Source organism: Urocampus carinirostris, chromosome 15, assembly GCF_059441175.1.
Source record: "Urocampus carinirostris isolate Australia breed hairy pipefish chromosome 15, RoL_Ucar_1.0, whole genome shotgun sequence".
Classification (NCBI taxonomy): domain Eukaryota; kingdom Metazoa; phylum Chordata; class Actinopteri; order Syngnathiformes; family Syngnathidae; genus Urocampus; species Urocampus carinirostris.
Genome location: NC_142363.1, coordinates 34686481 through 34713271, shown reverse-complemented (window position 1 = coordinate 34713271; position 26791 = coordinate 34686481). Strand labels below are relative to the sequence as shown.

The 26791-nt window shown below is 40.8% G+C and overlaps 1 protein-coding gene across 2 annotated transcripts in view; it reads right to left on the bottom strand.

The window, feature by feature from the left end:
* Positions 1-26791, bottom strand: part of aqr (aquarius intron-binding spliceosomal factor) — a 73388-nt gene that overhangs the window by 24839 nt on the left and 21758 nt on the right. For both annotated transcript variants that reach the window (XM_088354556.1, XM_088354557.1), the window contains exons 15-25: positions 24771-24873; positions 23239-23359; positions 21840-21981; positions 20405-20583; positions 19404-19571; positions 12121-12290; positions 7897-8138; positions 7685-7834; positions 5395-5464; positions 4119-4229; positions 3934-4043 (exon numbers count right to left, since the gene is read on the bottom strand). In XM_088354556.1, coding sequence (XP_088210682.1) covers positions 3934-4043; positions 4119-4229; positions 5395-5464; positions 7685-7834; positions 7897-8138; positions 12121-12290; positions 19404-19571; positions 20405-20583; positions 21840-21981; positions 23239-23359; positions 24771-24873 — 1566 coding nt within the window. The remainder of the gene's footprint in view (positions 1-3933; positions 4044-4118; positions 4230-5394; positions 5465-7684; positions 7835-7896; positions 8139-12120; positions 12291-19403; positions 19572-20404; positions 20584-21839; positions 21982-23238; positions 23360-24770; positions 24874-26791) is intronic.

Below are 26791 nucleotides of genomic sequence, written 5' to 3'. Positions count from 1 at the left end.
TCATTTTTAAACCCGCATGATTTACAAACATACCCGCGTCTGCGACATTTGTCGGGCATGGCGGCGCATGCATCATCCAGCTCTTGTCCCCTCCCCCGCTATAAGGGGCAATTTGCTCTGTGCTCCAGATGGATAAGGCGGTAATTAACAAGGTCGCCGACTGTACAGGGGCGCTTTAAATAGTAACTGCGTAAAAAATGTTAATTAATACTCTCTGGCTGTGGCCTATTTATACTCCACGAGAAGCAGACTATGTTTTTGTTCTTACAATGACCGTGTGTAATACAGAACTGGAGCAGGTGCATTTGAAGAAGAGACTAAGGAAGCCTAAAGCATCACCCTTTGCAAAACCCGTTGATCCAATTCCATAAGTTTCTGCTCCTGCAGAGGTGGTATCTAGCAATCTACAGAACATAAAAGCTGCCGTGAGTTTCTGAAGCGACAACCAAAGACCATGCAAGCTGGATACAGCAGCTAAAAAAGGCCAATATTTGGAGTTGGTCAGAGCTGGTGGAAGTGGCTAACTTTAGCAGCAAAAGCTACTAAAAAAGTAAGTGAAAAATAAAGCGCAAGATGTATTTCCACATAGAAGCTAACAATATCAACAGCAGCCGTGTGATTAACATAAGTCGATATAAAATGAAAGGGTGGCAAAAAAAAGTTGAAAATGACAAGCGCTAGATGCCTGAATTACAATATTCAGCGACAGTCCCTTGCATGAACATCTGAGTGACAGCGAAAGACGAGGCAACCCTTATTTATGCAGAGCAATGACAATAGCAGCTAGCGGTGAGGCATGGCCAGCAGCCAAGTGGCCAATATAAGTGGCTAAAGAAGGAAACAATGGGGAAAATGTTTGATGCTTATATTAAAGAACTCTGATGTTCAGCTGTGAAGGTGTCTGTCACTTAAGGACAAACACAAAGCATTTAAAATTTACAATAGTGGCTAGCAACAAGCTATATCTTGCAGCCAAGTGGCTAAAATGAGTGGCTAGAGAAGGAAACTGTAAAAGCGAAAGACGAAGCAACCCTTATTCATGCAGAGCAATGACAATAGCAGCTAGCGGTGAGGCAAACACAAAGCATTTAAAAATTACAATAGTGGCTAGCAACAAGCTACATCTTGTAGCAAAGTGGCTAAAATGGGTGGCTAGAGAAGAAAACTGAAATGTTCAAAGATTCCTGAATCAGGGGACTAGGCGACAATCGCTTCTATGACCAGCTGTGGAAGGCAACTGACACTGAAAGACATAGCAAACTTTCTTCAGACAAGGCAGATAACAATAACAATATTGGCTAGCTTTGAGCCATAGTCTGTAGCCACAATACTACCAACACTGGCTAGAGAAGGAAACAGAGTAGAACAAAATGCTGGATGCTTGAATCATAAGACTTAACGACATATAGCTGTGGAAGGTGAGTGACACTAAAGGACAAACACGAAGTGTCTGACAACAAAAGAGGGGAGCTAACAAGAGTGGTTTGAGAAGGAAACAGTTGAAAAAAAAGTGAAAGATGCCCTGAATCACTGGATTTCACGACCATCAGCTATACAGCTTTTGCCGAAACATCACCGGGACAAGCTAGCTTGGCAAAATCCTCACAAACAAGATGGCGACCAAACAAATGAGCTTCTTCACGGTATGTAGTATAATTCCAATTTTCTAAACCATGTTTATGTGTTTTTTGCTTACATTTGGAATCAATAGTGTTTAGTGAAATGAATGCAGTATTTTTACACCACGAGAGGGGTCGCTATATAATACACACTGGTACTTTATATTTTGGTATCAGATTGGCAGGCCCCAGGCCATCATAATTGCCGGGAAACGTTTTTATAAAGTTACTTGCACTGAAGCTTTAATTCTTTTTCAAAGGAATGACATTTCAGGCAACATTGACTGCCTAATGGGTGAACCTACTAATTGGAAGGGATGGGCAGAATAATTGATGGGATTCCCGATGCTTTTAAACCCCGACAGCGGCCGTTCATCAATTTCGGTATACTCAAGTAAGCTCACTCGTTCTCTCAATGCCGTGAAATACTTCAATCATTCATCGAAAGGAATCTGAACGATAGCAAGTATTTTGATGTCAATCGCTATTAGACTTCTAGACTGTTCTGAAGAATGTAGAAATAGGCAATATCCGGAGCCAGAATCTAGCTACTAGATCAGGGTTGGGTAAACATTTTGATGCGGCTCGGTTAAAAAAGTAAGGCAAACGGGGAAACTTTGGCTAAACATGAGGTAATTAAGTAATAATGGTGTATCCAATTTGTTTATATTGTTCGGTATTTATGAAATAAACATGTGGGCATTTAACAATACAATTGTTTTTTAACCCCTTGGATGCATGACATTTCCAACTATATACTACTTCATGCGTCTCCTGTGACTTTTAGTTGTCTCGTCATCAAATCCCACTTGCGCGGGAGACGTCACAAGCATACATTGTTAGCAGAAGTACTCATGGATGCTAACCCCGTAGCGTAACCAGCAATTTCAGAGTTTTAGTGCTACCGGAAGCTAAAAAGGGGTTGTCCTCCCGATTATGAATTAAATCCCTCCATTGAATGGTTCCCTTGTTTTTGTCCGCCATGGTGTGTTGATTTCTACGCTACGCAGAAGTACATGGAAACCGAACTTCTACAAGTTTTTATTTATGTGTTTTACTCTGTAATCAATATTTAAATAAACCACAGCCAAACTCACGCTGGCTCCGGCTGCTTTTATTTAATACACACACTTGTAGGCTCGTCTGTGTGGTTGTAAGGCTGTCGCGCAGCACTCGCGCCCAATGAACCGGTGCGCCGCATGTGTTGATAAAAAACTGAAATTGGACCAGCTACAAAGAGTGCGCCTTTTAGCACAGTGCGCTTTATGGGCGTTAAAATGCAATACTGTACACATTATCTTTATTATATTTTTATATGTTTGGTGGGACAGATTTAAAAGTCTGTTGACGAAGCAACATATATTTTTATATGTTTGGTGGGACAGATTTAAAAGTCTGTTGACGAAGCAACCCTTATTCATGCAGAGCAATGACAATAGCAGCTAGCGGTGAGGCAAACACAAAGCACCCATGTGGCCCTCAGGCTATAGTTTGCCCACCAATGCGCTAGATCAATGCAACAGATATTTGAAAAGGTGGCCCAGCTTTTCCCTTGGGCGAAGTCCACACTGCAGGAAGATTTTATTTTTGGAATCCAATTTGTTAAACCCAATCTGAATGGCACATATCTGCTTTTTCCACACCAAACCAGGCCACTTTCATATGTGGTCCTAAATACAGCACATATCTGACCTTTTGGAGTGTGACTGCTGAGTGAATGCTCGAGACGCATTCATGCGACCAAGACATTGTCGATAGGCCACAGACGTCATTGTTTTTTCAATGAAACGGGAGGAAGCGAAGAAATCGACAACCGCGGCGGATTAAAACTCGGAAAGCATTCGATGGAGGTCAAGTTATTTTGGATTTCATTTCTATTCGGGGGGACAACTCTCTTCAGCCTACGGTAGCGCAATATCTTTCAAATTGCTGAGCTTCGCCTTCAGCATCCATGAGTACTTCCGCAAACACTGAGCGTATTGTGTGTGACATCGTGTGGAACATTTGAGCCGTTCACACAGGAGATCAGTGATCACATACAAGTTAGTTGGAAATGTCAATCATCTCACCACCATCTCAGATATCACCCAAACATCAGAATTGAGAATTGAGCCCTGCAGTGTGAACCTAGCCTCGGTGCCTAGCCTAATAAAAACGGAGCAAGCTGTCGGAGAAGAAGGATCAAGTAACTCCGACCACAACTTGGAATGCGTGCTGGGGCAGCTGCGCGAGAAGATACGTTTGTTTGCGTGGGTCGGCTCTGATCGAGTTAGAGGAAGTTTGTTTTCTTAACTGCCGTCCGGTCCGTCCTCACCTGCTGAAGTCCTTCTCGGTCTCCAGTTCTTCTTCTCCGTGGCCCAGACGCAGGAGGTGGCGTTCATCAATGTCAAGGGCCATGATCTTTTCGAACAGCTGGTTAAGAGCCTGGTGGAGAAAATCGGAGGAGATCAAGAACGGACCTTCACTTCTCATTCCATCAGAACTGGATGGTGGGATGACCTGGTTGGAGTGCGTGACGATGAGCGTCCTCTGGTCGGGGAAGTTGTGGTAGATGTTTGAGATGATTTGGACGGCGACGTCCGTTTTGCCGGTACCTGGTGGTCCGACGACCTGGAGACAAATGAGAAAAGTTGGTGGTCATTGGAGAAGAAGGACATCCAAAAATAAAAATAAATGAATAGAAAAACAAAAATAATATGATAACTACATGATCGACTAATAAACGGATAGGGGGGTAAAAAAAAAACACGAAAAAAACAAAAATAATCACAATTTACTCCCCCTAAAATGTATTATTAAGTACAAAACAAAATTTTATAAAAATAAAACACACATTTTTTTTCATTAATCATTGTTATTTTCTGGTCATATCCAATATGTCTTTTTAAATGACTGAATTCAGAAATAAATGCATATAAATAGAAACGAAATACATATAATGAATAAAAACCCTGTTGTATAAGAAAGAAAATACACATTCATTAACTTTTTGTCTGTTATGTATTGTTAAATGTATTAACTTGACGGATATAACAAAGGAAAACCTTTTAAAAATTGGGGGATAGAATTACATTTTTTGTTCAATTAATTATATTTTCAGTGTATACATTTGTTTTTATTATCAATAAAGTAATTACATTAACAAATATGTATAAAGGAGGAAAACCTTTTAAAAATAGGGTAAAATCAGTAATAAAACATCATAATGTATATATGTATTTGTATGTTAATTAAATACATAAATATGAAGAGAAAAAAAAATAATTTATCTTTATCATATTTTTAACTAATTAAATATTTTTATTGGTACTTTGATTGGACAACATAAATAAACCAAATGACATTTTTATTTTAAATAAATAGGTATTTGTAATGTAGTAAAAAATGTAGGGTGAAAAATACAATTTTTATTGATTTGTGAAATCATTCTTTTCAATATTTAATGTATATCTTAAATAAATATGTAAGGTCAATGTTCATAAAATTGCTAGAAAACAAAAAAACTAACGTTGCGAATCGGGCCTCATATGCGGCTGATTTATTATGGCAACAATTGGACTTTGAAGTCTGTTTTCTCGCGTATACAAAAGAAAAATCTCCATATTAAAAGACGCCGTGTTTGAGCTCAGAGTTTGAAGCCTCCGTATGGTCGAGGCCTCACATCAGGGATCGTAACCTCCCTCGGGGAAAACAAAACCGAGCGAATGCCCCCTTCAAAGACGGCGGGAAAAAACAGGTTCCCCTTCCCACGCCGCGGAAACGAATGGAGACTCACCATGGTGAGCCCCGGCTGCATGCCGGCTCGGATGGCTTCGATCTGAGTAGGCGTGAAGTGAATGGTGTTCCTGGAAGCGCATTAGCCAGGGAGGTCATTAGTCAGCTCGCATAAACTGATTTCGGCTTGAAATTGGACGATGTGATTCAGAAACATTGACGCTAGCGTGGAGGAAAAAAAAAACACTGTATTCTGAGTCAGGGGCGGGCAAACACGGGACTGCGGTCCACATAACAAATTGTTCAAATAATACTACATATATAAAATGATAAAAAGTAGTTCTAATAATATTGATTTAATGCCAGTCTTGTCCCCGGTGTACTGTGTACTCTGCTCAATGCTAACTTTCAAATAGCAGGCTACATTTTCTGTGCTTTATTATAATGCATTTATTTGATTTATTCAAATATGCATCCAATTATATTGAAACCAATTAATGAAATACAAACCAGCCCAATTGCATTTGGAGTTTTTCTCATCTCATCTCATTATCCGTATCGCTTATCCTCATTAGGGTCGCGGGGGGGCTGGAGCCCATCCCAGCCATCTCCGGGCAGTGGGCAGGGGACACCCTGAACTGGTTGCCAGCCAATCGCAGGGCACACAGGGACAGACAACTCATTCGCTCATTCACACCTAGGGACAATTTGGACCGGCCAATCCACCTGAAATGCATGTTTTTGGAACGTGGGAGGAAACCGGAGTGCCCGGAGGAAACCCACGCAAGCACGGGGAGAACATACAAACTCCGCACAGGAAGTCTGGAGCTGGATTTGAACCCACGACAGGTTCCCATGACATGAACTGTGCCGCACAAGCGCTAACCACTGCGCCGCCGTGCTGCCCCATTTGGAGTTTTTATTTCCCGTTATAAAATGTAGTGCTTATGTTGTGGATTAACTAAGTCAGCAGCTTTGGAGCTGAGAACAGAACTGATGGAAAACATCTGGATGTTATGAAACAATTTTGATACAAAAAATACCAAGATATTGACTGAGCAGAGTCGGGGCGGGAAAAAACACTTTGGAATCTGAGAAAAACATCACATAATCACAAGAACACAGAATAAAAAGCCAGCATCTCTAAGACGGACTTTGAACGTGGCTCGTCTGCTGCTGAATGTAAGCTGAATAAAGGGCGTTCCCTTTCTGCCATATTTCGTCTGCGTATGTTTTGTGGCGACGCCCAACGACGTCCTCTCCAAAATAAGTGGCAGCCAACGTGGGGCAAAGGGAATAGAATATATCTTTTTGCTTTTATCTTAAGCGGTTCAAAATGATAACATTGAAAAGTCTTGTCCCCAGTTTCTCTTTATTTACCTCTTCCTCCATTTAAAACAGACTCGTTTTCATGAAGTATTAATGGCCAGTTGGAAATGTCATGCATCCAAGGGGTTAATAGCTGACTACATTTATCTGTACTTGTTACTTTCCTGTATTTAGTTTGTTTATCAAGATAGTCAGCAAATATTAAAAAAAGAAATCTGAGCTAGCCCTATTTCATTTGGAGTTTTTCAACACATATAAAATAAAAATGACTTTGCTTTAATTCTGACAGTTTCAAAACCAAATTGGTCTGTTGTCTTGATTGTTTTGGGTTGCAAAAGGCCTAAGGAAAAGGGCTTGGCGGTCTTTCCCAGCATTCCTCTGCTTGTAGACCTCTTAGAACAAGCTTCACCAACCTTTTGACTGACTTTTTAAAAAAAGTGTAATTGACTTTTTTGTTCCTGATTAGCGCAAAAGGCTACCGGTCTGATGTGCATTTCTATAACAACATCTTCTGGTATTACGAGCAGCAAATCGAGGATAGTGCAAATGCTTGATGCCGCAAGCGTAAATCAAGCTTTACTCTCTGCTGTTTTTGTTGTTCTGGATTGAACAAAGCCCAAGGAAAAAGGCACGGCGGCTTTTTTTTCTCTGCATTCATCAGTTTTTTTGACCTTCTTTTAGAGAGCTACGTTTATGGAACTGATTAGTGTGAAGGGCTACCAGCGTGATATTCATTTCTAAAATAACTTATGTTATGGCTATGTTGTTACCAGGCTGTAATAATTAGGAGTAGGGTTTCAAATAGGCTCAGTCAACCACTAAAACATCACACCAGTTAGAAATAAAATTTCTTAGAAAAAAAAAAAAAAAAATCACAAAGACCCATCCCTGAAGGGGTATTTTCAGAACCAGTCTGCATGTTCTTAGGGGGCTACCTGGGACCAAGTTGGTCACCTCTGAACTAGATGGTTAAATGCAGTCGATCTTTGAGGATCTATTTATCAAAAAAATAAACTGCTTACCGCTTCGGCTGGTTATAAGGGTAGGGCCCCCGATTGGGGGTGACGTAAGGCTCCACAATCAAACATTCCTCCTCCTTTGCCACCGTGACTTCATCATTAGCCTTCCTCTTTTTCCCTTTGTCACTTTGGTTCGTGACCGGAAACTTTATCCTTGGAACGGAAGGCAAAAAAATGATTAAGATTGAATTTTAATGAAAACAAACGGCGTTTACCTGAAAGGAGGGACTTGAAGTTCCGGGTTCTCCTCGGCAACGCGAATGGATGCGTTGGGGAAACAGGAGCGGAGGTGGTCCAAGGACAGGAAGGTGTCGTTGAAGTCCAAGGTGGAAATCTGATTGGGCATTTTGGAGTAGTGGGCGCTACCCGGGTCGCCGTAGCCGAGGATGATGTCGTGGAGCCAGTCGGGCACCACGCACTCGGTGTTCATCAGGTTTCGGATGGTCTCCAGGACCGCCTGGAGTGAGGGTGGATGAAACGGTGATACGAGATCGTGAAGGACTTTGATGAGATCGTGATTAAAAGAGAAAAGATCGTGAGATGGTTTACAAAACGTACTGTACTCTAGAGTGGTTTCTCCCTTTTAGTTTATATTTAATCATTTGACTCAGGACACGGACAAATCTCCAACCAGCCAATTGCAGCACATAATGTTTTTTGACCCCTTTTGAGCATTTTCCCCGGCATACCGCATCAACAACATATTATTTTGTGTGCACAAAAAGAATTGAAAAAAATATTCAACATTTATGATGTTTGTCCATAAGACGATTTACATCTCCAATATGTCTCTCTACTATTGGTTGATGTCAAGTCCTGGTTTGTGTCACAGAAATACAGATATGCTATTGTCTGAACCACAATGCCTTTATCTCCATTCAGTTCATAATTTTTTTTTGCTTCATAAATAATTTACCAATATAATACCGTGTTTTATTGTACTGTATTCGCTATGGGTCACAAGGCTTGCAGCAAAAATGTGATAACCATGGAAAAGAAGCTCGCAATGATAAAAGAACATCTGAAGATGACACACGTCTCACTAAGTTGGTTAAAGCAATTAAATCTTCGGAGTGCATGACAATTCTTGCGAGTGGAAGGTTACATTCAGTTAAATTGTTAATCGGCCATCCCCCATCTGCATCTACCTGCTAATCCACTAAAACATCCCAACTCACATCACACCAAAGGTAAATGGGATTTCATTTTTCCTTCACATGTTACTATTTATTCATGCACACATATTACACATGAGTAGTAATTAATGTATACTTTCAAGTTCTTTAAATGTGTTAACAAGGGGAAGCGGGGGTTTTGATTCCCCACCATATGGTAATATGCAACCTCAGTGGTAATGTTTAAATCCAAGCTTAAAACTCACTTCTACTCTATAGCATATGAATAACCTACTCTTCTCGTCGGCTCCAGAGCAGGGGAATGTATAATAATAATCTGAAAAATAGTCTGTGTAATATAGTGTAAATAACCTGTGAAGCCCTTTGAGACTCTTTGTGATTTAGGGCTATTCAAAAATAAAATGACTTGACTTGACTTAATTTCACATTAAAAATATTTGCCCTCATGTAGGTTTTAGATCAGGGGATGGTGTCATAATAGTATGTGGTTTGTAATAATCTGCATCACAAATAAACATGACTTGACTATTCTTGATTGTTATACAGAATACCAGTTATATGAGTCTGCACTTCTTAAAACCTGAGACTTTATGTAACTGTTGCTGTTTTTTTGTTCGCAAAAGTGGAATGTATTGCCGTTCATTGATGTTTACACTGTTTACTGTTTATGTTTGATAAAAACTTGCACTCCTTAGAAAAACAATACTTCAAAGACAGTCATTACAGCTTCTTTTTATCTTCCAAAAACATACAATTAGAACCATACACAGGGTAGGATATCGGGATTATACTCATATTTTGTTCCTGCAGTCCAAATTACTAAAATTGGATGATTTAGTAAAATTTCTCATTTCACAACTGCTACTTAAGGTCAACAAAAACATAGTGACAGAAAACATCCATAAATTATTCATTTGGAAAGAGGGAAATTATAACTTATAAGGGGTTGTAGTAAATTCAAAATCCCAAAGGTGAGAACAACCAGGAAAAGTATGTGTGTGTCTGTGTGTGGAGTCAAACTTTGGAACAATTTACAAGACGAGATCAAACAATGTCCAACTATTCACTTGTTCAAATTTAAATACAAAGGAACATTCCTGGAGGAATACAGAGATAAAGAAAATGGGGTATGAGTGATACTAGCGATTGGGAATAGTGCATCTAGAACTTTGGTTAACTTTGTTGTTATTGTTGCTATTGTTATATCAAAACTGTTATTTATTATTACTATTGTTGTTATGATCATTGGTGTGATTAATAGGGAAGATGAAGGGAAAATAAGAGTCTGCTTTATACTACCCCTTTTCGAACATGTTATGTTAACATTGTTTTTGTTGTTGAGTTGTTTTTGTCCCGTTTTTATTTTATAATGTTCGAAATCAAGTTTTCATTCATTCATTCAGTTCTTTTAAATTTACTTGACAACTCCACGGCCACCGCCCCAAAAACTGTTAAAAGAATTGTGCTAAAATCAAGATTTATATATCATTTAAACAAAAAATTATTGAGCTGATTCTAAGGGAGGGGGGGATTTCTCTAGAATTTTCAGGACAAGATCTCACAAGAGGCTTTGATTAGCCGGTGTGAAACTTGTACATCTGTCAATTAGCTTTTAACAAGCTTCGCCGGGGCCTGGCAGCCGACGTGTCAATCGGCGAGAAGGGAGCGCCTTTGCTTAACATCAAAGAAGCAAAAGAACGTCAGTCGGAAAAAAACAAAACATCTGTCGTTCTTTTGGTGTGAGGAAAAAAGCGGCAGTTCTAGTGCGCCGTGTAAGAAAATGGCAGATTTGACAAAGCCCCAGTTGAGTGGCTTTCAAAGAAAGACAAAAAGTCGAGTTCTTGTGGGCTTTAACGTAACCTATATTGTAGAATCCCAGACGACGACGTGAATTTGTTCTGAGGTGGGGATCGCAAAAGGAAATATATCTAAATGGACATAAAATAAAGTGACAATGGAAATATGTGGTTAGGGATGTATGTAATGTTTGTTAGAATGTGGTATTAACCTTATTGAGCCATACTTTTTTTGGAGTCAGGAGTTAGACCAGCCAATTCATAACAAAAGATGATGGTTAAATAACATAGTATATAATAAGTACTACGTATGAGTAAAATGATTGGTTGGATCCCTTAACCACTAGAGTAATAGGGGCACCGTTTCCTGTGGTGTGTCTTGGGCAAGTACAGCCTGGTGGCACCCATTCCTCTCCAGGCCAACATATGTCTCCAACCGGTCTCGAACCAGGGACCTTGCGCGTGACAGGCAAATTTGCTATATGTGTATACAATCAAATATTATAAATAAATATATATGTAAACGTAAAATGACTATTTAGCTTTGGTGCACCATGACTTTAGCTGGTAGAGTGGAGTTCGTGGGTGGATGCACTGGTGAAGGAGACCACAAGTAAAAAGGCAAACGGATTTCAAAACGAGCATTGTCGTGCCCTTGAAAGACTTTGTTGCTTCAATCACATTCTAAGTCGTAATACTTGTACCGGTTGTCAATTGGTTACGGCAATATTCCTTAGCAAGGAAAAAGTCGAGTGTGCTTTCTTCATATTTCTGGAAAATTGCAATCTTGGTGTCGATGGCTATCATGATTTAGCTTCACTGCTAGTTTTGGGACTATTAGCATATCCACTACACAGCATCATCTCCAAACAGAAGAGCAGCTTCAGCGACAGACTGCTATCAGACTGAGGAGATCATTTCTTCCTCATGCCATGAGGCTCTTTAACTCCACCCGGGGGAGTAAAAGCCCACATGAAACCCCACCCCCACATTTGTATACTACCCTACTTCTATCACAGTGTGTATTTTCCGTAGCACTATTGAAATACTCTATAGCAAAACGTTATATTGGGTATTTTTGTATTCTATCTCTTTATTTTATTTTTCAACACAAGGATACTAAAATGTGTATTTCCCTACGGGGATGAATAAAGTATCTATTTATCTATCTGTATAAAATGGCACAAAAAATACTGAGTAGTATGACTGATTCACAGAGCCTTTACAAAGCGCACACAGTTCCTTACTGAAAGACGAGAAATGCATAGTGGGAGGGAATTCAGCCATCCGCATCATATTCGTGATGAGAGGCAAACCAATAGCAGACTAGGATTTTATATGCCATCGACCAATAGCGGACATGTTTCTTAGAGATTTGAATAGTCAAATATGAATCTAATTCAATACCGTAAAATCAGAATGTCACAAAACTTGGGGTCCAGGGGGTTTACCGGGGAAGACAATGTTCCTTCAGTTAATGGGCTGTAATCTCAAAAAGAAAGCAAACCTTAAAATTATTCTCCTTGGGTTTGCGTCTCATGATGAGATTGAAGGTTTCGTAAGGGTCCTCGGTCCCTCCCTGGATGCTGCTGGTCATGTCCTGCTGATACTGGTTGGGGTCCAACCACACTCGGTATGTTCGGGAGTCGCCCTGGAGCTTGGGCTTTGGTTCGGGTCCTGCAGAGAAAGAACAGGAGGGCGTCTGTATGGAATGGACCAAAATTTAGAATGATTTTTTTCTGGGGGGCTGGAAAAGGTCTTATTCATTTTGGGGCTGATTTCATCGTTAGTACTACAGTGTGACAAAATCCCATTCTGTATTAATAAAGTGACAGTGTGTAATAATTCACGACTAGAGGACGTGGTAGCTTTCAGACAAATATACTGGTGTTATTCCCCACCAGCTGTCGTAATTGTCAGCTGCAGTGGACATCACGTAGTCCTGACAGTGAGACATCACGCACTTGTCCTCTTTGCCTTTTTTTTCCTCCCTCAATGTTTCCTTCTTGAGCCACTCAAATAGCGACTTATCTGCAGGCTATGGCTTGTCACTAGCTTGCTGAATTGTGTGATTGAGTGTCCCGACACCTGCTTTTGGAATCTTCTACTGGTATTTTCAGTAGCTTTTTTCCCCAGCAGCTTAAGTTAACCACTCACACCAGCTCTGAACAACTCCAGCAATTGACTCTTCCAGTCGCTCCGGGTGTATTGTTGGGAATTAATATCAGAATGTACCGTTTACCAAATTGTTCGAATGAGTTATCTGACTCCATTAACCAAACACAACCTACATTCACCCAACAATGTATGCGCGCTTGTTTCTTGAGGAAAAAGATGAACGAGAAAGCCGACAATTTCACACGGGGGCAGATTTATTGTCCCTAAAATTCGAACTAAGTGTAGTCCATCGAAAACGGCCGAATTAGTGTCTGAGTCTCTGGGAGGCCCTCTTCTGAAGTCCTTTAGCTCTCTATTTAACATTTTCTCCCCGCATAATGGCGTGCCGACTCCTCCCATGGGCGTGCCAAGGAAGCCCCCCCTGGGCGTCGCGATGTCTGGAATACTCAAAACAACACCGAGCCTTTCTACGTCATCAGGGCCTTTCTGCGTCTGGATGTGCGGATTATCTCATCAGCCTTACGTCTCGTTCCCGCCGTTCCTGTAAACAACATGTTCCACCAGGGTGCCCTGACATTGAACTACAGTCAGTGAATATCTTTTGCATTAAATGCAATTTGTAGTCAATCGTATAAAATCCTTTATAGTCAAATGTATAAAATCCTTCAGTATCAAGCGTGCTCTGTCATTGTCACTTTTGGGGTTTAACAGGAGCTTAAATGTCTTTTGCTCATATTAGAGAATAGGAAGTAGGCTTCGGAATTTGGTCAAGTGGGATTCGGTAGTGCGTCGTGTCTTCTTCGAACGGACACACTTCCGCTCCATTCCAGGCTACAAGGACATCTAGTGGTTAACGTTCACACACTGTCACTCTAAATCAATCCATTCCGATTTTTCAAGACGTAGCTAATTACAAGATATTCACGAAGGCTGCCGTTCCAATAATCCGAACCATTAAAAGCGAGTCGTTTAATTAAAGCCGTGCGCTATGCAAAACGAGCCCCTGCCGTGTTTTTCTTGTGTTTTGCCTTTGCATGAACCCCCGTCCTGTCTGTCACGCCGCCCGGGGGGCGATGAAACCCTCGGCTTGTTTATGGGCTTGTCATGACTCCAAGAGTGAGTGACGCCCTGTCAGCGTTCCAGCGGCTGGTATCTCAAAGCTCGGGGAAAGCAGACGGCAGCTTGCGTGAAGTCAGCCGAGATGACAGCTAACCCTCCAGCGATGTTCTCCCCCTTGAGTCGGACCGGGAAGGAGAACTTGGCTGGGCTCTAACCCAGTCGTGTCAAACACGTGGCTAGTGGGCCCGATCCGGCCCATTGGATATACAGTGGAACTTCGGTTTTCGAACGACTCTCAGTTCGAACAAATCGGAGTCTGAACAAAAAATTCGGGAAATTCTTGCGTCGTTGTTCGAACAAAAATCGGAGTTCGAACGCCGGGGTAGATGTTTCACATCACATTTTTTTTACTCCTTTTAATTATCTCAGGTGCAATTGCACCTCCAATACACTAGGGGACGTCCGAGATTAAACAAATGGGCCGAGTTACAGAATTTCACCACGCCTATGAAGCTGAAGCCACCAGAGTCATCATGACTTTAATGACACTGTCATGAACCACTTCCGAAAAGTGCTAAAAAGAAGGCAGAAGCAAGTGTCATTGGATAGATATTTTAAGAGAAAAGAACATCCTGTAGCCAGTCATCCGTAGCAAAGAGATTTGAACGTGTGAGCACCCCTCAGACAGAAGAGCTCCCCGAAGTTTTTATGAAAGGGGACTCTCCTTCCAAACAATTATTTTCCTTCCTCCTCCATCCCTCTCACCGTCCATCTGCAATTATTTTTTTTAGATTTGTATAAATGCAAACCACATGGTTCGTACACCTTGTCATGGCCAAATTCAAGCACTTGTAAGGCCAATTTTCCAATGTATCCAATACCATTTACTCATTCAGTGTCATAACATATAAGAAACCTTGTCCCTGAGTGTCAAAACGTAAAAATATGATTTATTTTTCATTTGATTTAAAAGAACAAACAAACTCAACTACGGTAAAGGGATTGGCGCTGCTCATATGTAAGTATCAAACCTCTAGGAATGATTTCAGTATAGAAATCATCAGATGGCAGGACTGGCTTTAATCAGATCTTTGTCCACACATCGAGGGAGTCCCCACTTCTTAGGGTTGATCCCTGTAATCAGCGATGAAACTGTATGCAGCCCCATATGGCAAGTAGGTAGCGAAGCAGTGTGAGAGAAAAATAAATGTATGGATAGACAGATTAAGCCATTTTCTTTTTTAAAAAAGATGGCGTGGTCCTTTTAACAGATGGAGCAGAGAGGGATCGCATTTTATGCACGTCTGCAGGAACACGATTGCCACGGTGACTTTGGAGGCACCACAAATACAAAAACAATAATGCGGCGAAGTGAAAGTTCAGCTTGAAATGAATTTTGCACAAAACAAGTATTTTCAAGAAACTAGCAGTGTTCAACTGTTGTTTACTTAACTATGATAAAAGCAAGAAAGAGATACTTCTTTTTCTAATGAAAGATACGGCTTACACTTGTTTATTTTTTGATATGTCCAATGCCTATGTAGCTACAAAACTACATTTTCTGTAGGTCTTCAAAAACTAGTGAAACTGGCAAAAATATGCTTTACTCAGAGAGAAAATGCCTGGCATTAAATTGAAGGACTTTCAAAGCCAATTTTCCAATGCCTCCAGTACAATTCAAAAAAAATCTGGAGTGAATCATGTCTTTAGCAGAACCACAAATATATATATTTTTCATAATGCAATTTTTAAACTTGTGTGTGCATTTATCAAGACATATGATATTTAGATGTTGGGTAAATCGCAAATTCATTTGTTATTTTCCCCATAAAAGGTGTTGAAAAACGTCAGCAATACCTAGCTTACATTTTCAGTTGCAGGAAGTTCTTCCCATTACAATTTATCACAGGGAAACCCTACAGTAATATTTTTGCACGGACTTTAATAAATGCCCATATTTTATATGCAATACTCGCAATACACATTTTATAGTGCCCTGCCTAAGTGTAACATGCACCTGTCCACTTGACGCTTAATAGGACAATGCCGTAATGACTGATGCCAACTTCAGTTAATCATGGGGGAAGTAGAAATTTAATAGAAACGCAAAGCCACCAGAGAGCAGTGTCTGTGTCATTTTTAGCCGCACATGTTGAGAAACATGGCAACAACCTACAGCATTTACAAGATTGTCACCCAAAATTCAAACATTTTTCGATACTTCAAAACACAACATTAAAACTCAATCATTTTTAAGGATTTCAAGAACCCGTACGAACCCTCTAATTGGTTCCCGGTCTCCTAAAAGCATCAAAGTTAACCCTAAATAGCTGTGAACGCATCGTCCTGATCATTGAAAACACTTTCAAATGGTAATTGAAAATAATGGGTTTTATATATACACACACATACATACATACATACATACATACATACATACATACATACATACATACATACATACATACATACATACATACATACATACATACATACATACATACATACATACATACATACATACATACATACATACATACATACATACATACATATACATACATACATATACATACATACATATACATATATATACATACATACATATACATATATATACATACATACATATGCATATATATACATATATATATATATATATATATATATATATATATACTGACCCGGCCCGTCTGAGAAAAGCCCCAGAGCCAAACTGAGTTTGACATCCCTTCTCTAATGTGTCCCAGAGTGAGTTTTATCAGCTGCTCCTCGGGCATTTTTTGATTGGCCGCGACGCACGTCGGCCCTTGAGGTGGTGCGACTCAAGCTAAACTCTGAGAAAATAAGCTTTTGCATCTAGCGGGACTTGTGCGACTCCCACCAGACTGAAACATGTCTGGATAAATAAGAAAAGGGAGGATCTTTGTAAGTTCTGAACTCTGATTCTATTCAAGTTGAGTAAACTGAAAAAAAAAAACCTAAAGGCGAACAGTCTTCAGATATCTTTGACTGAATACACTACAAAGTCAAGGGCAAAAATGGAAAGCCCAAGGGCCTTTCTCCCTGGGGAGGCACAGCATTAAAAAAGAACATCGTTGTAAGTCGGGAAGACTTCAGAAAACCATTGCTATTTGAAAAACCATTGCTCGTCTCAGGGACAATCAAAAACAAAGAAGTAACATCGACAGAATGTCGCAAGTTTCTCTGGTTCTCTGAAAAGAATCCTCTCCTCTCTATCTCTACTCCCTAAGAGACAGCAAGGCAAAGACAGGGTGGCGGGAGACCGAAAGATCCCGCAAACCCTAGTTATAGGGTCATTAAATGTGAGAGGATGTGGAAGTAAAGCGACTGAGTGGAAGAAAGAGGAGATCGGAAGGTTGATGTGTTAGCCTTGAGTGAAACAAAGATGAAAGGAAAGGATGAAAAGGACAGACTGGAAAAGTTGATGTGGTTCTAGATGAAAAGAACGCAGCCAGTTGCAAGTGCTGAAAGAAGGATGTTGCTTTAGCCGCAAATTAGGCTGCCATTCAAGCAATGTGGTACCGTGAGTAAAAATAAATGATAATGAGATCAAGCCTAATGCCATTTCCTATGTCATCTACAATCCTAGTGGTCAGGATTTGGCACTACATGAAGTAATTCAGAGGAAAAGTGCACCTCAAATTCTTTGCTAGCACTTCAATGATTTCCTTTAATGACTTCCTCACCTATGGTCATGAACTTTGGGTCATGACAGAAAGAACACGATCCCGGATACAAGTGGCCGAAATGAGTTTCCTCCGCAGGGTGGCTGAGTTCTCCCTTAGAGATAAGGTGAGAAGCTCAGTTATCCGGGAGGGACTCAGTGTAGAGCCACTGCTCCTCCGCATTGAGAGGAGCCAGTTGAAGTGGCTCGGGCATCTAATAAGGATGCCTCCTGGACGCCTCCCTCGGGAGGTGTTCCGGGCATGTCCCACCGGCAGGAGGCCCCGGGGGCGACCCAGGACACGTTGACGAGACTATGTCTCTCGGCTGGCTTGGGGACGCCTCGGGGTCCCGTCGGATGAGCTGGAGGAGGTGGCTGGGGATAGGGACGTCTGGGCTTCCCTTTTAACGTTGCTGCCCCCGCGACCCGACCTCGGATAAGCGGAAGACAATGGATGGATGGATGGATGGACTTCCTTTGATGAGAATTGCTCAAGCATGTGAACCCCCATAAAAATAGTCTTTTGTCATATATTTTCCATTCATAAGGCGCTACAGTAGGAAGGTCAAAGAACCAGTCAGATAGATCACTCATACGTTTAACCCCTTTATGGGCCGTCAAACTGTTGAAAAAATGATACATGTCTCAGACACGTATATAGGGCGCACCGTATTATAAGGCGCATGGTGAGCTTTTGAAAAAAATGAAGGCTTTTAGGTGCGCCTTATACAAGAAATACAGTACTATGAAATATGAAATATATATTGTAAAATGTAATATATATATATGAAAATATCTCTCTCTCTCTGTCTCTCTCTGTCTTTATGTCTCTCTCCCTCTAATGTTATAGAAACTATAGTAACATCCAGATTTTATATAAATCATAATGTACTATAATGCGAAAGATAAAACATGAAATATTATTGCAAAATAATATTTTATAAAATATAAAATGGAAAGTAACACTCCCAGTTACATGAAACTTTTTATATAAAATATAATTCCAAATATAAGAAATAATTGAGTGTAATTGTCACTCTTTTAAAGACTGATCTCTATTTTAAATAAATGTTTTGAAAATAAAAAAATAAAAAAGCTCAAATATTGATACACATCTTTTGAAAGAGCATTGAGGAAATATATATATATATATATATATACTATTAAGTATGATTAAATTTAATTTATAAAAAAATATAATCTAATGTATGAAAAATATGTATTAAAAATATGAAAAATAAATTCTATATAAAAATATATTAAATATAGAATACATTTGAAAATACAATAAAATATATCATGAAACGTAGCATAAATATGTAAAAAAACAAAATAAAATTATATACCCTAAAACACAAAATAAAATACTTTATAAATATAATTCATCCCTGCTGCTATTCTTAAAACGTATTTTAATTTTGCCTTTACATTTATAAAATACACAATAAAATATAAAATTGAATTTAAGATAAAATGGAAAATGTAAGGATTTCATATAGCAAATACAATTAAAGTGCAACATAAAATACACCTAAATAAAATATAATAATTGTATCTGAAAAATACAATTTTTTTTGGAAGGAACAGAATATTTGTTGATTGGACCTAACGAAATACAACATATCCCAAGCGGCCAACAGTGTAAAACATGTCGGCATGTTTCTGAAGGACAAACACTTGGTCCAAGGTTCCCCCACCCACATCCAAACTACGCAGCTAAATTAAATGAATGGAAATAAGGTGGCGAGGGCACACCGGGGGCATCTCCCGGGCGCTTGTCTGCTTCGACCTCAGGTTAATTCGATGTTAATGCCGACGGGTCAGGCCTTAAAGTGGCCGTCGCCATGACGACGGCACCCGTGACCCTCTCCCAAGGATCAGCTGCCGGGGATGATTGCTTCGACGGGAAGGACGGGATTCGGTACCTTCCTCGATGACACGCCCCCGCTCGTCCAGCATGCCCTGCACCTCGCAGCCCCTCACGTAGACCAGGCCCGTCTGCTCCACGAAGGCCTGGCGCCGGTCGAATCGCGTGCCGTAGGGCATGTTGGGCCGCACCGTGATCAGGAAGCAAACGTCGTGCTTACGGAGCCCTGCGGGGGAGACGGAAAGTGTTGGGCATGGGCGCCTGGGAGAGGAAGGTGGACGTCGGGGGAAAAACTGCCCCGTCAGCGTCCACCTGATCTTTAAAACATGAAGTTCTATGTGAAGGATTTTTTGACTATAAAGGATTTTATACAATTGACTCATAATACAATGAAGATTTTCACTGAGCAGGCTTTAGTTCAATGACAGGGCAGGCTGTTCCAAATGCAAAATATTTTGTCTAGTTCTGTTGATAACAGGACTCTCCTTTAAAAAAAAAATCTGTTTATTTTTTCCTTGCTGTTATGTTCTTCTTTTTGTTCTCCATTTACTTTTTTTCCTTTGTTTCTTTTTCTTTTTTTCTGGCTTTTGTTCCCTAAAATTTTCCTTCTCTTTTTCTTCTCAGCTTTTCACTACTTTTTCATTTTGGTATTTTTTTCTATTTTGTTCTACTCCCCCCTTCCTTCAAGTCATTTTGTGCACAATTTTACATAATATTTGGCTGTGTAGGGATTAAAGAAGCAAAAACAACCTGAAGAGCCATTTAGGACCCGGTTCCTTTTAGTGAGCCGAGCCGAAGAAGCCGGTTCCCCGACAAACTCTACTAACTTTACTCAACTTGGTTCTACTTCGACCTTGACTTCAAAATACCGCATTTAGAACACAACGTCAGGGGAACCCGTGTATTTTTACCTTCATGCACTGTAACTTTGACTTAATCCGCTTCCTAATTAGCAATTTCGAGCCCTCATTTTTGTGAGCTGGCTAGATTTTCTTGTGCGCTGAGAATGTGCGGGCAGGGCGCTATTGAGGGAACATTGATCCTGACGTCAACATTTACCTTCCCACTCGTTCTTGATGTGATCCTGCACGTTAAGGTGGACGGTCACGTCGGCCCGCACGCGTGCCGGCCAGCTCTCGCCGATGTTGGGCTTGGCCACCTCCACGATGGTGAAGGCGGTGATGGTTTGCGCCATCCTGGCCCAGCCGCCGAACACCACGCCGCCGTACTCGGACTGCCTGCGAGAGAGAAAATGTTGGCGTGAGGTGCGACGAGCGCCGCTGTCAAGAAAAGGAGTTGGATTTGGGGACAGCCGCAGACGGCGCCGCTGCTGACTTGTTTACTTTCAGCTGGGACAACAAGTAAAAAGTTGCGACGCCGCTTGACATAATGAGAGCACTTATTATGTTAAGCAATGGGTTTCCAAATGCGCCTTTGAATTAAATATGTGCCGTGGCGTCCTCGGGGGGATTTTCATTTGTAAACGGATTAAAGTGTTGACACTACACCAGTGCTTCTCAATTATTGTCTGTCACGGTCCCCCTCGGAAGAAGAAATCCTTTCAACTATACTTATTTTCTATAGGTTCAAAACCTCGCACCGATGCTTAAGGGAAAAGTGAAAACATGAGATGCTTGCAAGAATCAAATAAGATGATAGCACATAAAACGCTACACTTGGTATGTTGCATAGTGGTAAACAATCGATGATAGGAACTAATGTTAAAAATAAGGAAGCAACTGAAGCAAATACATCTGCTGAAGGCATACTCGCAAGTGGAAGATTTTTAAATTAGTTCAATATTTAATTCACTGTGAAGTAGGCTTAAACGTATTTCCTCAAAAGTGTGCATGTCTAATCAGATTGTATCATGTTTCTCGGTTTCAAAATGTTGGTACCGGCCCAAGGGGAGGGGCAAAGAGGCGTTTCTTTTCTTCTTCGTCTTTGTCCAACCCGTTGTGACTTAAATAAAATACAGTGTAGTGGGGGAAGGGCTTCAGAGGGAAGGAACGCAGGTAAATTCCTCCTCTCCTGGCCCCGCCCCCTCTCCAACTGGCAGTAAAAAGTCTAATGCCTGGTGTATTTTTTTTAGCGTTAGCCAACTTTTAAAAAGCTCTCCCACATGTAAGAGGTCGATTAAGACCCCACATTCACTGTCACAGTCTCCTCCCCCTCCTCATCCATCTGATACTCCACTGAACTAGCTGAAGTCATGTCACATCAAAGGAAAATACATTTTCTTTCTTTTTTTATTTACATTTATATTGTTTTTATTCCTATATATTCATGTCACCTATTGTATACTATTTTGTTATTTTAATGTTTTTATCTATGGTACCCAAGGTTTGGAATGCATTATTCATGCGTTACCATAGGTCTCCTTCCCCCACTATATGACATTATCACTTTCCATTCCCATACTCAGAACTGATTGGTTCTATATCATAGGCTTTTACTGTATTTCAAATTTTCACATTCATGGCGAACAACATACCAGGGTTTCATGCGCCACACCACATCCTCTATGTCCTGCCTGATCTCATAGGTGGACTCCAGGCGAAACAGGTTGAAGTTCCTCAGCAGGTAGTCGTGGAGGGTCAAAAACTGGAGGTTGAGCTTGGGGAGTGCGAGGCAACCTGGAAAATAGTTTGTTACGGCACACCGAGTTAGAAAACAACAATCTTTTTCTTACCTAATGCAAGTATGACATTCAAAGGGTTCATACACCCTTTTCATGGCCAAATTCAAGCACTTTATTGGGAATTTCAAGGTCAATTTTCAAATTTTACAGTACCGTTAAAAGAAGAAATCCAGGGCCGATCTAAAGAGTGAGAGCCTAAACCTTACCTTTAAACCCCAACCCTATTTTGGAACCCGAAAATCGGTTTAAAACCCTACATTGTCTCCCAAACCCTAGCTCTAACCCTATTTCAAATTGTAACCCTAGATCTAAACCTGTTTTGGAACCCTACTTTCATTTTTGAACCCCAACATGAAGCTCAAACCAAAGTTTCTAGCCCTAACCATGTTTTAAATGGTAACCCTAGCCCTAAACATTATATGGAACCCCACATTCAGTTAAGAACCCTCACATGGAGCTCAAAACCTTAGCTCCTAACCCTAAACCTACCCCTAGCCAACATTATCTATCTATCCATCTATCTATCTATCTATCTATCTATCTATCAAGCAAATAAAATAATAAGGGAAAAAAATAGCAAAAACACACACAAACATTTTGGGACCATGGCCAACCTAAATGCCTAAAACACCCAAACAAGTTAGGCACCTCGGCACCTAAGTCGGTCATGCCTTCGTCCCTCTAGATGAAACGGGACACAAGAAAGCAGCCATGTCACTCGGGTCAGGGTCACACAACACACTCTTTTGTTCGACAGCAGGGCCCGACAGCTTTCACTGGTTTACCCCTGCCGCATCATACAGGTGCCTTGCCCATCCCTTACAACACGTCCAAACATTCCACTATCCCTTTACAACACCTAACATTATCTCAGAACCCTAAATTCAGTTTTTTACACTAATAAGGAACCTAAGCCTTAGTTTCCATCTCCAGCTGCAATCCTATTTTGGAACCATAAAATAATTTGAAGCCCAAACCCCAGCTCCTAACCCTAGCCCAACACCTAACCAAAGAAACATGGCAAAAATTCAAGCAATAACAAGCACTTCACCTGAAATTCAAGCACTTTTCATACTTTGGAAACAACAACATGAAATATAAGCATTATCACGTATAAACCCTGCATTCAGTATTGGTGCACTTTTGAGGTAAGATCGGGCCTAAAATTTCAGCCCGACCCGACCAGAGTCGGATTTGATCGTTTATCAATCCGAAAAAACAATGATGCTGCATCACCGATTTATATACGTACCTTCACCAGAAAAGTACTCCGTGGGGACAATGTTCTCGTCCCAGATGATCTTCTCGGTCGGGTAAAGGGGCATCTGGTTCAGTTGCTCGATCTGAGAGATTCTGCGCTCGTGACGGGACACCTAAAGCAAGACAAAGAGAGGTAGGGCACTTGTCACGCAATTACCCTTAAAAGCTGTTTACTCTCCAATCGGGAGTACAAGGGCCACCTATTTAACTGTATTTATTTTTGTGCAGGCCCACTAAGGGATTGAATCCGGCCCGCGAGACAACGCTGAGGGAAGTGCAAGAGAAAAACAAGCTACAGGTTGAAATATGTCCACTTGGTGTTTCCTAAGCCAGGTGCCTCTAGCAAAGACGCTGTAGTTGTATATATATTTTTTCTCTCTCTCTCTCTCCCCCTTTCTTCCTCACTCTTTATCCCTCTTTCTTTCACTCTCTCTGTCTCTATTTTTCTCTTTCTTTGTTCTTCTTTGTCTCTTTCTCTGTGCCTTTTTTACCTCAGCTTGCTCTCTTCCCTTTTTCCTTTTCTCTCTCTATTTTATCTTTCTCTCTCTTGCTTTCCCATTCTCTTTCAAGCCTTCTCCCTTTCTCTCCTCTTTTTTCTCCTCCACGCTTTCAATTTGTCTCTCTTTCCCCTCTCTCACTATTTCTCTTTTTATCTCTTTTGTTTCTCTTTCTCTATTCCTATATTTCCTTGTCCCACACTCTTTTTCACTCCCTCACTTTCTCTTATTTCTTTCTCTCTGTTTTTCTTTCTTTCTTTCAATAAGCAGGTAGGCGCCTTGCATGGCTGACTCCCTTTTGGTGTGTGAATGTGTGTGTGAATGGGTAAGTGTGAAGCATTGTAAAGCGCTTTGGAAAGTCTTCATTGTCTTGAAAAGCGCTATATAATTTACCATTTCTCCTCAATCTACTAGTCCGGCCCCCGAGAGAATGTTTCTTCTATCGTGTGGCCCCTGAGTTAATGTGAGTTTGACACCCCTGATTTAAACAAACACATAAACAAATCCCGCAATACCTACTTATTTGACAGAAATGCAACCCATTTATTTTTGCATTTTTCCTCTTGACAATATTTGTGTATTTGTTATTGCAACATCCGTTACAGCCTGGTCATCATGGAAGGGGGATTACCTCATGCGCGGTCCCTTCTCTAGGTTTCTTTGTTTTCCTCATGTTGAGGTTTTTGAGTTTTTCCTTGCCCTCATGTCGGTTTTAGATCAGGGGCTGGTGTAATTATAGTCTGTGGTTTGCAATGAATTGTGGTCTGTGCAGCCCTTTGAGACTCTTTGTGATTAAGGGTGTCACAAATAAACATGACTTGACTACTGAAATTGTTTAATTAACAAAATGTACAACCAAGTCCACAATGTATATCTTTTTTTGGGGTGTGTTTTGTTTTTTTGTGTGTTATTTGTGCGTGCTGTATTTTTTTTTGGAGCAGGTGTTGTGTGTGTTCATTTTGAGTTTTGGGAGTTTTTTTTTGGTTCAAACTAAACCCAAATAAAGATGATGAAAAGGCATGCATACCAGGAGTTCCAGTAGAAATTTTTTTTCATAGGTGGTGTCTTTGTCCTTGGGCAGTTCAGGTAACAGACACAGGTAAGATGCCACCCGGTGGAGCATATTTGGGCTGAAAAGGAGAATCGTGATTAGAGTCAATTGAAAAATGTGATTTTATATATATTTTGAATAAATATACAGACAGGTAACATCCTACTTAGGACCATGGCCCATATTAAAGACCATGGCCAGCAGATATTCATTTATTCCAGCAGATTCTCCTTTTAGTTCAAAAACTGGTACCGCAGTGCGTAGCAGCCTGGCAAAATGGACGACAATTTTTGAAGTCAGCCGGCACAGCGATCCACATCCTAACTCCGTAACTCGATACCGTTTCAGCAACTGATCTGCTGTAAGGGAATTACGACCGGTGGACCGGAACACAGTTTGATTTTTGGATCTTAGTTTTCGCAATATACATTAATTAAAATCGCATTAGCATTGTTTTCAGTCCAATAAGGGCCAAATATGTCGTCACAAAATTAGTATTTCATAATACAGTATGAAATTGAATCAACCGCTACAATCTTTACAGCCGTAATTGGCGAAAGTTTATATTTGCCTCTTCTTGCTTGTGTATAGCTACTATTGTGTATAGCTAAGATAATCCCGCTTGATAAGAACGACCAATGTTTCCCATACCATAGGAATGTTCTGGCGGGCCTACAGGCTTAGTTGGTCCCACCAGTCTCATAAATACATTGCATTATTAGAAATATAATAACAACAACATTAAATCTAATAATAATGCAACATCATAGGTGCCGCCATGAGCGGCAGCCTTTCCAGCAGCTCAGTGTTTTTTCGCTCTTTTTGTGGTTTATTGTTTTAATTGTCTGCTTCAATCTTCGGTGTTTTTCGTCCCATTTGACAACTACACTTTGGATGACTTTCTATCCTATGGTTATGGGTTTTAACGCACAAAAATGTGTTTATTCAAGGAATCAACTCCTTGCCCTGAAGAATTCTCATGCCGGCATGATGAGGGGGCCCCATCGTGGATGCAGAGCTGGAGCTAAGGCTAAGTGGCTAGCGGCGATATAAGCCTTTGATACCGTCCGTAATATGGTAAATGTGAACTCTCTACCAAATAAGAAGGACCAACTGGCTGTGCTGGTGAAAAACATCAGAGCGAACAGGGAGTGCAGTTTGCTGTGTTTTACGGAAACGTGGCTCTCGTCTAGCATTCTGGACGCTAACGTGGAGCTACCCGGCTTTAGCGCTGTTAGGGCAGACAGACACACAAAAGCCTGCGGGAAGCGGAGAGGAGGCGGACTCGCTATCTACGTGAACACGAGGTGGTGTAACCCTGGGAACAAAGATTTCCATCTGCTGCAGGGACGTACAACTTTTGGCCTAGCGTGTGACGTCATCCACTCCGCTGTGGCTAAACCACAACACAGAACCCCTAGGCCATCCTGTTAATCTGTTAATAATCAACACAAGGATACTGCTGGAAGTGTGAATTCCCCCACGGGGATGAATAAAGTATACATCTATTTAATAAATGCAAAGTCAATCAAAACGACTGAGATTTTTTTATTATGTAACAATTGAAAATGCCATGGTGTGTATTTGTGCTGTCAGTCAGTCTAATTTTCTACCTGGGGAGCATGCCCCCAGACGCCTCTAGACTGTCTACCCACCAGTATCTCACAAAATTCCATGGGAAATACTGATGAGTGATACATTTTCATTACGTGCCATTCAGTATTGTAACACTTGTAGAATGTTCCTAGTGACATACTTTCCTATATTCGGGTATCGGTCTCCAATAGCAAGATTTTATCTGCAGGAAAAAAACAATTTTTTTTTGTGTATTCCTAATTGAGACTCAACAAATAGACTCCCAAGTTTATTCCGGCTGCGACCACTCAGCTTTTGCAGCCTCATGCAATTCCCCGCTCTCTTTAGCGGCTCGGTTTGCCCGGACGCTACGTCAGCACGGCAGGGGAAGGGCCGCATCGATGCGACAGGATTATGAAAAG